The sequence below is a fragment of the Pygoscelis adeliae genome, unplaced genomic scaffold (assembly GCF_000699105.1).
Source record: "Pygoscelis adeliae isolate BGI_AS28 unplaced genomic scaffold, ASM69910v1 Scaffold485, whole genome shotgun sequence".
Lineage (NCBI taxonomy): Eukaryota > Metazoa > Chordata > Aves > Sphenisciformes > Spheniscidae > Pygoscelis > Pygoscelis adeliae.
This window is the reverse complement of record NW_008824803.1, coordinates 463238-475048: the sequence shown is the minus strand read 5'-3', so window position 1 is coordinate 475048 and position 11811 is coordinate 463238. Positions and strand designations below refer to the sequence as shown.

The following is an 11811-nucleotide window of genomic DNA, read 5'->3' as shown; positions in this document are numbered from 1 at the left end:
ACTTCAACCGAAAAGTCGGTCGTTGGAGTGGGTTCAAAGGCATTAGCAACAATTGGGTGTAGGCCAGAGTGAAGAATAGATTTTTCTGTGTAAAGTACGTGGGTTTTATAATCCTCCAGTGAACCTGTAATTGTTTGTGCTGTTTCTTCTGGAGCAGTCGCTAGCTCAGCGTGAGACGTGGTGTAAGGGAAGGAAGGAGAAAGTCGTGGTGAGGTGTGGGTAGGAGGCTGGACTTTTTCCAGCATAGTGGGCTTGAGGAATGGAGGTCTCTCAGTGTGGACATTTTCTTCATTCCTAGGATGTTTGTCCTTTTCCTGTCCCCAGCCCATTACTCTGTTACCTTCGGGTCTTCTGGAGGACACCAAAATCAGTAATGCAGCTGTACAGCTGTGGCTTTTCTGCTGAAGCACAGAAAATCTAACCTTACCACCCTTTTGTGCCTGAGGAGATTCTCAAATGTTGGTTTATCAACCGTAGCCAAAAAGTGATCCAGTAGGGATGAACCAAGGGGCTGAGCACTGCTTTGGAAGGTCTCTGCAGGGTGTGAGATGGCATGTGTCATGTCAGGCCTCTGGAGGGTCCTCTACGGTTCTTCAGTCCATGACTGTTGTGTGTGCTGTCTTGATCGCGTTACCATCACGTAAAGCTCTAGTGGCCTAAGAATAGGATCACACCTCTCAGATGTTGCTCTAACCCCTTACTCTGTGTCGGTAATACAGGCTTAATAGAGGCTCCTGAGCAAGTCATTGTGCTTGCTTCTCTATCAAGGAGTAATCCTCTTTGCTCATAGAAGTGTTATGGTGCTTACTAAATACAACTTAGTACTACTGTCATTTCTCATCTGAGAGATCTGCCAGCTGGATTTCAAGTGTCCCCTTCCCATCAGGTGCACACACTCTGGTACCTAGTGTGATGTTGATAGAGGCCAAAGCATTGCATGTACCCCAGTAATTTTTGTACTTTCATGGATAGTTGTTTAGTTACTTTAATACTGGGTATGAAGCATGTAAGCTGTTAGTGCTGAGAAGTTTGTGTGTATAGCTTTTACATGTCAAGTGTGCTTTGCAAATATTGAATAATTCATATCTACTACAAAAATAAGAACAAGCGTGTGAGTGAATTTACCTGAGACCAGTTTGATGCCTCACATGAATTAAAGTGAGAGTTTGAGTCATTCACTGGATTCCTGAAAATAGCACTTTGATATTGATCTTCATCCTCAAAGATCTTTCAGACATTAATTAATCTTAACACTACTCCTTGGAGGAAAACATGATGTTTCAGTTCTGTAAGTGGGGGAAATTACAAGATACTGTTTGTTGGTAACACTGGAACATTTTAATGGCTTCATATGGCAATGTCAAAGAAGCTGTAAGGCGTCTGTGAACTTAACTTTGAGTTTTTCCTGGTTTTTGTAGTTGTAAAATAATTGAATTTAAATCCTTTAATCTGTTATTGCTCTTTAGTAGTATAACATGGCTCTTTAATGAGGTAAGAAAAAAGTGCAGAATTCTGAAGGATGAAGAGAAAAGGAGTAGAGCAAAGCCTGAAATCTGTGACTGGGTTTTAAACATTGTTTCATACTATGAAGACAGCTGGAAAGATGAAAGAGAAGAGTGTAACTTAAGGTCATTTCTAAATTTTGATCTAAGATGGATTCCAATAGTAATTCAGTAGTATAAAAGGCTAATCAGCATTTAGCCTGTCTTTTATACCAGCTAAATGTTTTACAATAGTATTGATGAGTCTGTGGTGGAGGATATCAATGGTCAATTAGATGTCAGAAGATTGTATATGAAACTTCTGGTGTTTGATGAATGCACGTAGCTCAAGACATACAAACAACCAGAGGGAAGGAAAACAGAAGTAGCAAGTGGGCATACAAAGTTAAACTGATTTTTGTGAAGTCAAATTCTTGTAACAGTATGGTACAAGATGGTCCTTGGTTTGTTACCCCTACCCCCCAAAGGCAGGTGACTGATAGATTATCCTTTCTTCAAAAACTGAGGGCCTCAATCCAGAAACATGGAGAAGGGCTGCTTTGCAACAGAAGCATGTAGTACCAAAATCCTGCAGTGAATATAAGAATCATTATGCAACATCACATATTTCCTATGGCATCAGATTATGCAATTTCTGAGCAGAAGAATGCAAGGCCCTGGAAGAACAGTAGCATTTTAGCAGATCCAAAAATACCTTATACAGGATAGAGGAAGCATTTATATATGTAGTGCTGAAAATACACAGTTATGTAAGCCGCTTATTTCACAAACTGTGCTTTGCAAAGCTGGCTAGCAGGTGAAACAGGAATCAATCTCACTTTCATTGAAATCAGCTGAAGAAGTCTCCCTGAATACAAGGGAGGGTGGATTGGCTCTTTGTCTGCCTTGTTTGCAAAGGTGATTTTTTTTTTTTTTGCTTTGTTTGTTCCTTGTGCCAAAAAAAGAAGTGGATGCTTGATTTCTTTTTCCAAATCAAGCACTTCTCCACTCCCTGCAAATTTGTGACCTTATGTTGAAGGAGTTCCTAGTTAAATATTTGTATAGTGTTTGTGGAGGTAGAAATTCATTCCTATGCTGAGAGCCAGTGCAGATGCACAAATTTCAAGAGTCAACACAGTTCTTTTAAGGTGAAGTAATGCCTTGGGAACCTATTAAATTTCTTTGGAGGAGTCAAGAGCATGTGAGAACAGGGGATCTGGTTGATACAATCTGTTGGGATTTTGGCAAGAATACTTACCAGAGACTCTTAAAGAAACTAAACAGCTATAAAATTACAAGGACACTCCTCTTGCAGACAAATGATTGGTTAAATGGTATGAAATAAGAGTAGGGATAAATAGACAGTGATGTTGAAACATTTTTCTCTAAAAGGAGTTGTCATATGGCTCTGCTTTGGAGATTGCACTACTCGTACTCTTTCCACCTTTTCTTCCCTTATCCAAATCATTTAGGAATATGCTGAAGCAAGAGCATTTAGGCTGTGAGACTATGGAAGTAAACTGTTCAGGGTAATAAACATGTAAACCAATTGCAGAGAGTACTGGAAGGCTGTCATGAACTTGAGTGATAATTTAGTGTTGATTAAATACTATTTAATCTTAACATCCTGTACATAAGAATTAGGCTCTGACTTAGCTTTTACTGCTCAAGAATGAGATCTTATGGATGTAAGAGACCCACGGAAGTTAGCTCAACATCCTGAAGCATGCTTAGACACCGGATAGCGTTAGAGGTATAGTTAGGAAAGTAACAAAGAACAAAAATGATCATTATAGAATAGAATCATAGAATAGTTTGGGTTGGAAGGGACCTTTAAAGGTCACCTAGTCCAACCCTCCTGCCGTGGGCAGGGACATCTTCAACTAGATCAGGTTGCTCAGAGCCCCGTCCAACCTGACCTTGAATATTTCCAGGGATGGGGCATCCAGCACCTCTCTGGGCAACCTGTGCCAGTGTTTCACCACCATCAGTGTAAAAAAATTTCTTCCTTATATCTAGTCTAAATCTGCGTCCCTTTAGTTTAAAGCCATTCCCCCTTGTCCTGTTGCAACAGGCCCTGCTAAAAATTTTGCTGCCATCTTTTTTATAAGCCCCCTTTAAGTACTGGTAGGCTGCAAATTATGCCTTTGTACATTTCTGTGGTGTGCCCACATTGGGGATTCTGTCTGTGGTCTTACTCCCCCAACTCTAAGGTGTTACAGGAGAAATGGAAAAGATGTAGGGAGGTATTCAAAGATAGATGGCAGCTTTCATACGGTGAATGAGAAGGTAGAGTGGGAAATTTTAAACTTGAAAAAAGATGTTGGAGTCAATGATGAGATAGTTCATAAAATCACAGCTGGCATTAAGAAGATAAATAGGGTTCAGGTGTCACTGAAACAGTGAACAACTGGTTGTTCAAAGAAAGGAATTAGATGAGAGATGCAAAACAAAGAATAGATGGTGTTAACCTTATGCAACATACAGTTAAGCTACAAAACTCCTTGCCACAGCATAATGGTTGCCAAAGTGTTGTGGTTAAAAAAAATTCTTTGATGCACTTGCACAGGAAAAATACTTTGCGGGTTATAGAATAGAAAAATACCACTGTGTGCTGCTGATGGAGAAAGCCAGTGAGCTGCAGATCATGGGGAACTGTGTGGCACTGCACTGGTGAGGTTTCACTGCCTGGAGATCCTTTTCTTGGGTTTTGGAGGCAGGAAATGGGGATAGATGAACCTGTCATTTGGGTGTGGTATGGTTTCTCCTTATGCTGTAGTCTAGGTGCCACTTATTTCTACTCTGACAGGCTCAGTTGGAATACATAAGGTGCATAGCAAACCTCCAGCTGGCTCTATGCACAGAGCTTGAATTCAGCCATTGTGAACATTTCTTGGCTGGTATACCGTACTATTTTTGTCATTGTCGGAAAGGGTTCAGATCAGAAAGCTAGACAGAGTTCTCTTTCTCACTGATACAGCAACAGACAAAAGTATATTACAACTGTAAAATCACTTTTGCCAAAGATAATGTGTCCCTGTTTTAGGATAGACTGAATATATTGAATAAAGGCTAACTTAAATCGACTGACACATGGGTTCAGGCTTCTGTTGTGATAATACGCACATAGCTACATACAACATAGTTACATGTCTGTGGTCTCACGTGCTTAATGCCCATAGCTATGTTAAAATATTCTGTTAACATTTTAGAATGATCATGATAGTTGTGAACCCTAAACAATTGCTACCACGTAGCTCAGGTGGTGATTATGGTGTCTGCAAAAGTTAGTTGTCTTATGTTGAGGTGGTGTCCAAATATTTTCTGGAGAAAGGAATTAAAAGTATGTATTCCAGTCAGTATTCTGCAGCAGGTACAGAAGTAGTGTAGTATTTATTTGACAACCAGAAAGAACAGGGTAAAGCACAGAAAAGCCAGTGTTACAAAATTCAGTTTTCCCAGATAAATCTGCTGTGTTCTTGTAGAGTAAGTTAGGGTACGTGCATAAATGTGTTCAGAGCTGTTGCAGTGACAGTTAGAAAATCTCAAGTGGGTCAGATGAAGAATTTTCAACTGTTTTATCAGAAATTAATTATGTTTTGGCAACATCATAATTGTAATACTTAAAAATAAGGCTGGATTGTGGCTGAGCATTCATGCGGGTGTGAGATGGGATGTATGTTGTGATGTGGAAGAAACATGCTTCCTTGAAGGAGCAGTGTGTCTCGAGAAAGAGATTGATTGCTTAAAAAACCCCAAGCTTTTGCCTTGGGCTACTCCATAGTTAGCTTAAAGATTTGCCCATAATGTGGGTTATACTGCACCGAGCTAATAGTGTTGTTTCTTTTTTGAAAATCTAATAAAATAGAGCTTCCCCCCACCCCACCCCAGAGAAGGGAAAGAAAGGCAGAGCAGTTCTGGGTGAAGCTTCAGGATACGTTCGTTTGCAATTCCTTCCTCTGAATAATGTGAAATACAACTGCAGTCAAGAAATGGCAGAGGTAGTACCCCCCCCCCCCCCCCAAAACAAAACAAACCCCTTGAAAACAAAGTAGTTGCATTTTGATGATGTGTAACTCATTCTCTATTAATAAATCTGCTATTAGAGTTTGTGTTCAAAAGAACCATGCAAAACACAAGCATATATTCCAAGTAATGTAAAACCATAAAAGTACAGCATAAGAGGAGCATCTGATCCACTCAAACAGCATTTTCCTCACCAGGAGACCAGGAAAAGAAAAAGTTTGTTGGAATCCTGTGTAATAAAATCATGTGATTTAAAAACCCAAAGGTCAGAAGTGACAGCCAAAGCTCTGGTACTTGCCAACTCAGCAACTCTCAGTGCTTTCCTGTGCTGAAGTTGTACAGTGTGGAAAGTCAAGAGATGGGAGAGGACTGCGTATCAACCTGATGTAAAAATCCCGTGTAGAAATTGAGAGATGATCACAAGGGGCAGGAGAACTCAGCTGCAAGATGTGTAGCAAGATAACTATACTTTATAGGCATGCTTTTTGTGTTTTTGTTAGATTCTAGAACATTTTAAAGTATTGTCCCAAGCCAGGAGTATTGCACTAGTCTTGACATGATACACAAATTGCAGTCGTGAATTGCAGTCGTGTTATCAGTGCAGAAAGGTGTGGTTACCTTGCTGTACCTAATGTAGCCAGAAGGAAATCACACTGAGTACCAGGAAAAAGCAAGGGAACTCCAGGGCTTGAACGTAAGTAGTGATATGGACAGGAATCTCTTCTGTCCTTGATATTTGCTGTGTAGCAGCTGGCTAGTTTCTGCCAGCTGCTCTTTTTCAGCACTTAAACATGGATCAGACAGTTGCTTTTATTTCCTTTGTATACTGGAAGTGCAAGCTTAGAATATGCTTGACTGGGTAATATAGGAAATAGTGCTTCAAGGAAACTAACTTAATATTACTAGACATTTGTGCTGTTAGGAAACTGAGTGGTGACCGCTTTGTACTTGTGCAACCTTTACAGCATACTAACATTTTGTTTGTGTGCTGTATTTGGAATTGTGATTTGCTAGTCTATTTTTAGCACAGCTCTTTAAAGGAGAAACTTCCATTATGGTCCATGCGAGGCATTTGTTTAACTCTACCATGTCTTCAAACCTGACTATTGCTTTGACACTCTCACAAATACTGGGCTTGTATAGGCAGCCGTGTGCTTTGGTTGCTCTGTGTGTGTGTGTGTGTGAGAACACCTACTAGACCAATGTTTCCAGGAGCAGACATAGTATCAGGCAACGTGAGAGCATGCCTTGTGATAACTGATACACCCACTCTGGTGCTGATTCGGGTAAAATGTCACTTTTCTAATAGTTTTAAACTGCAGTTCAGGCTGTCTGGTGTGTTGAGGTGCAGTCTCACTCCCGGAAGAGGTGTGCTTTGTGCTCCTTTTGCCTGGGCATGGTGGGATTTTGCCTGGAGAAATGCTTTGCCTGGAAATGGAATCATTTACAAGAAGTGATCGTACAAAATTACACTGAGCCTCAAATTTCCTTATAGACGTAAAATAAATCTGTTAGCTGCAGAGTGCATGAACTCATCAAAATAGTTTAAATCAGAAGGTCTGCCTTGATGTCTGCTTTTGCAGCAGCACTTCGTGAAATCTGAGTATCTTAAATATGCGCACAACCCTCCTACACACACAGAGCTTTCAGCTTTTGACTTGAAGACTGCTACAGCAGAAGCATCACTAAGATAGAAACAGAATGCCGCTTGACTATGCTCTTCACTGTAAAAGTTAAGGAGGCACATACAGATCATAAACATCCCAAATGGCAAACGGTCTATATGTAATGAAACTTTAAACTTTCAAGAAAATGTTTTTCTTGACAAATTTTTTTTTTCTTTTATAGGGAAGAGTTCAACATGAACAATCTCAGCCATATCTTTGGTACTCTGACCAAAAGAATAGGGGAGGCATGACGATAAAGCTTGAAAAATGCTCTTCCTCCCTTGTTTGAAGAGATGGCAAGGTTGGAGACAACCCAATTTGTCTGTGTTATATCAAATTTTGCTGAGGCAAGAGGTTGCACATTGCAGAATTTACTGTAATATAATTAAAAAAATTATTTTCCCCAACAAGTCAGCATTGATGCGTTGTGGCAGAAACTGCCTTCTACCCCCACCAATGTATCTGGACCGCTTTAAGTTGGATTGATACAAAGTTGTTTCAAAATAAATGCTGCCATCTCATGCTCTCAAAACAATGAGTTCACTACACCTCTGAAAAATCAGGCTGCTTATGTAAGTACCTAAATAAGGCTGTATCATGTCAGTTCGAAAATAATTTTGTAACTTTTGCATGCCTCCTCTCCCCATGAAGCAGATACAGTGGCAAATAAAATGGCAGGGCACTGTGCTTAAAGGCTTCTGTAGGGCAAATAATACCAGAGTACAAGTGAACTGAGGGTCAGAGCTGTCTGGTAGCTATTAGCAGCATAATGTATATATGTTTTCATGCTTCAGCAGCAGGATGGAAGAGAGAGGCTTAACATTCCAAGCAATACTGAGAAATACATGGGGGGAGGAGGAGTCACATACGATGCTGATAATCCATTTAGAAACTAGAAAAATATGAAATACATACAGGAAAAGCTGTTCTTTCTCTGTTAAATCTTACATGATCATGCATTGTGAAGTCAGAAAACTATGTAGAAAGGTAAAAGCAAAATCCTAGCCTTTATTAGATAGTGTATTTTGAGAGTTGTGTACCAGCAAAACAATTTTATCCTCCTCCAAGTCTGATTTAATCCTTAATGCAGTTTCCATTGTTTAAAATTGAGATACTTTTGGGATGCTGTTACCCCAAATTCTTGTTTTGGCTCTTACTCTAGGGTTTCTTGCAGGGGAAACTGACTGATGTTTTATTTACATTGCTTAATATGCTGTGTTATGAAAAGCAGATTCCTCTTTAGGGACACTGGTCACATTTTGCTTTTGCTTAAAGAATCGCTTGTCTCTCTCAGACTTTTGGAAATGAGCAGGGGCAGTGCCCAGGAACGCTGAGTTGGAGTTGTTTTGGTATTTTCCTGAAATTCTGTTCAGGTCTGAAACTTTTCCCTTTTCTTCTTTATATTGACAACAAAATCTGTGATCATATAACAACTACTACTAGTAGTAACCATACTACTGCAGTCACCCTACAGCTTCCCATGCTGGGGACTCAGTCATTGTAGCACTGGTCACAGGTAGGTCAGGAATAAAGAACTTGGAGCTTCCTGTATGAGTCTAATTCAGCTCCTTTAGTGGTATGGACTGTGCTGCAATTTTTGCCTCACTTGCTATTTTGCTTTCTTTTAAAGAACGAAGTTTACAGCCTAAATGACGTTCTTCTAATTAAGCTTTTATGCATACCCCATGTGATCAGGCAGAAATATGGGAACGTAAAAACAGGCTCCTGGCTGTTCCCATTTGCTGCTTCTGCTGTTGGAGAGGGGCTGAAGCCCAGGGCGTGAGCTTTTCATACACCAGGCTGAAGGTGTTATCTCTCATCTCTGTAATGACCTCATCTTGAGAAGTTATGGGACTGAGCTGTTCCCTTTCAATTGGCTGCGTACTACCTGGCCACCTCTTTCTTCCTTTCAGTAGCTGTTTGCAGAGCCCGGGACTTTGCACCCAGTGTAACTGATCTTACTTTTTAACAAAATAGTTTCTGTTACTGCTATTGCCGCCGCCCCCCCCTCCCCGCAACTTCATATGGAATTTAAAATTGGACTTTGTTCTGTGTTACAGGCTGAATGCACTCAATTACTTCTGGTGCAAAATTAGAGACTCTTGTTTCAGAAGCAGCTCTACCCCAGAAAAGTGCTTTGGCAGTGGGCAGCTATCGCAGCGCGACCCTCGGCTGTCGGCCTGGCTCTGTAGAAAGGTGGCACTATGCTGGATTGTGGAAAAAGTGTCTTTCAGTGGAGCACGTAGAAAGAGAAGAGAGATGGGGGGCTTCTAAAAGGGCACACCAGCTCTGAATTTATATGCAGACTACCAGGAACTTCATGCAGGGGGAAAGCAGAGCAGTGGGAGGAGATGCTCTTCAGGCTTGTGGAAGGAGGGAGATCAGCGAGGAGTGTATACTGTTCCTGTGAAGCTCTGTAATTCTTAGTTGTTTATGAGGTTGATATGTACATGGTTAGAGAATGTAACATATCTTGCTACATTAAACTTGAAAGGATTAAACTAGAGGACCAGGATGGTCATAACTAGGTGGGGCTCTGAGGGAGCAGCGACAAACCATCCCTTGGTGGACTCAAGGTACCTGTATCACTGTGCTTTGTTTCTCTAATGTCTTGTCTCAAGGGTTTGCAGAGGAATCCTGAACTTGTGGGCTGTGCCAGACCCAGAAACAGTGACTGGACTAAAACCATACCTGAGCTGGGAAACACCTGGGGGTCAGCTTCAGTCTGATAAATGCTATAGTAACCATGAAGAAACAGCTCTTTGCTGCAAAGAGTCTTTCATGGTTTTGACTTTTAGGCTTTTGTTTAAAACTTGTGGTGTTTGTTTACCAGGCAATTCCTGCAGTAGGTTACTGAGAGTACTGTGTGAGTGGAGTTTCTGTTGGAATAATTTATTTGCTGCTTTTAGGGCAGTAATTATTTACTAAGTATCAGCAGTTGTCTGGAATGTCTAGTTAATTATCAGCTTGCCTCTGTGGAAGTGCATGTAGTAAAAATACTTAAATAAAAATTTGAAAGTTGTTCTTTTTTCCTCTCGTTTCAGGTACTGGGTCTGTGTGTCACATCTGAATTGTGTTGTACTAATTCTCTAAGTACCAACTCAGACCATCTCCTTGATGCACACTCACGGCATCATGGCCAGTACTCAGGAGCGCCTGAGCTTGTCTTCCTCTCCAAACTCAATCGGCAAAGCTTTCTGTGAAGATAAAGACTTTAGTAGGTTACATGATGAACATCCACCTACTGGAAACCACCCGTCCCCCGAGCTCATAGAGGATGTGCGTGAGAAGGGCTTGCTGCAGGCAGACCTCATCGAAAACATGAGCAGCCCAGTCACTGCAGCAGTGCTGACCAGCATCAGCGAGGACTCTAGGGACCAATTTGAGAACAGCGTGCTGCAGCTGCGAGAGCAGGATGAGTCTGAAACAGCCATTCCTCAGGGCAACAGGAACACTATGGATGGAGAGAGCAATAGTGGAGTGGATGATGTTAAAGTCCAGTTCAACAGATCAGGCAGTGGGAGCGGTGGGTTTCTTGAGGGACTTTTCGGTTGTCTGAGGCCTGTGTGGAACATCATAGGCAAGGCATACTCCACAGACTACAAATTGCAACAGCAAGGTAAGTAGGGAAGCAAACCTTTATTGCTTCTGGGGGAATGCGTGAAGATGAGGAAAGCAACCCAGGGCTTTTTCCCAGCTTCTCATGTGACCATTTTTGTCTTGTGCAGCCTTATTATGGGTTTGTAAAGAGAAAACCTGCACTGTACAGCCAACAGTCATCATTTGTAGCAAAGGCAGCTCGTGATGGAGTCAAAAACAATTGGCTGTTCTGACCCATGCCTTGGGACAAGTTGTGACAAGGTCTGAATCTGAACTGAGTATTTGTGTAAGTGAGGATCAGAAAGAATTGTGTTGAACATGGGGATTGTACCAACTACTTCATTTCTGCATTTTTTTTCATGCCAGATGAAAAACATAAGCATAGGTATTTTCAGCATGCCAGATGAAAAACATTGACATATGCATTTCCACTCCTATATGTGTATGTGAAGGCTGTCTCTAGTTGACCACCAAATAGCAGAAGTATTGCTTTTCTGTGGGCATATTACATGAACTTTTATGTCTTTCTGTTCAGGAGTAATTTTACTCTTTAAAAATATCATTCAGTAATTATCTTTCCAGAAATACGTCCTTTAATCATAGAATCATAGAATAGTTTGGGTTGGAAGGGACCTCTAAAGGTCATCTAGTCCAACCACCCTGCCATGGGCAGGGACATCTTCAACTAGATCAGGTTGCTCAGAGCCCCGTCCAACCTGACCTTGAATGTTTCCAGGGATGGGGCATCTACCACCTCTCTGGGCAACCTGTGCCAGTGCTTCACCACCCTCAGCGTAAAAAATTTCTTCCTTATATCTAGTCTAAATCTGCGTCCCTTTAGTTTAAAGCCATTCCACCTTGTTCTGTTGCAACACGCCCTGCTAAAAAGTTTTGCCGCCATCTTTTTTATAAGCCCTCTTTAAGTACTGGTAGGCTGCAATAAGGTCTCCCCAAAGTCTTCTCTTCTCTAGGCTGAACAACCCCAACTCTCTCAGCCCTTCTTCATAGCAGAGGTGTTCCATCCCCCTGATCATTTT

At 41.2% G+C, this 11811-nt stretch overlaps 1 protein-coding gene across 1 annotated transcript in view; it reads left to right on the top strand.

The window, feature by feature from the left end:
- Positions 1-11811, top strand: part of MAP3K13 (mitogen-activated protein kinase kinase kinase 13) — a 77979-nt gene that overhangs the window by 38982 nt on the left and 27186 nt on the right. The window contains exon 3 of the mRNA XM_009323988.1: positions 10219-10793. Within this exon, the coding sequence (XP_009322263.1) occupies positions 10292-10793 (502 nt within the window). The 5' untranslated portion in view covers positions 10219-10291. The remainder of the gene's footprint in view (positions 1-10218; positions 10794-11811) is intronic.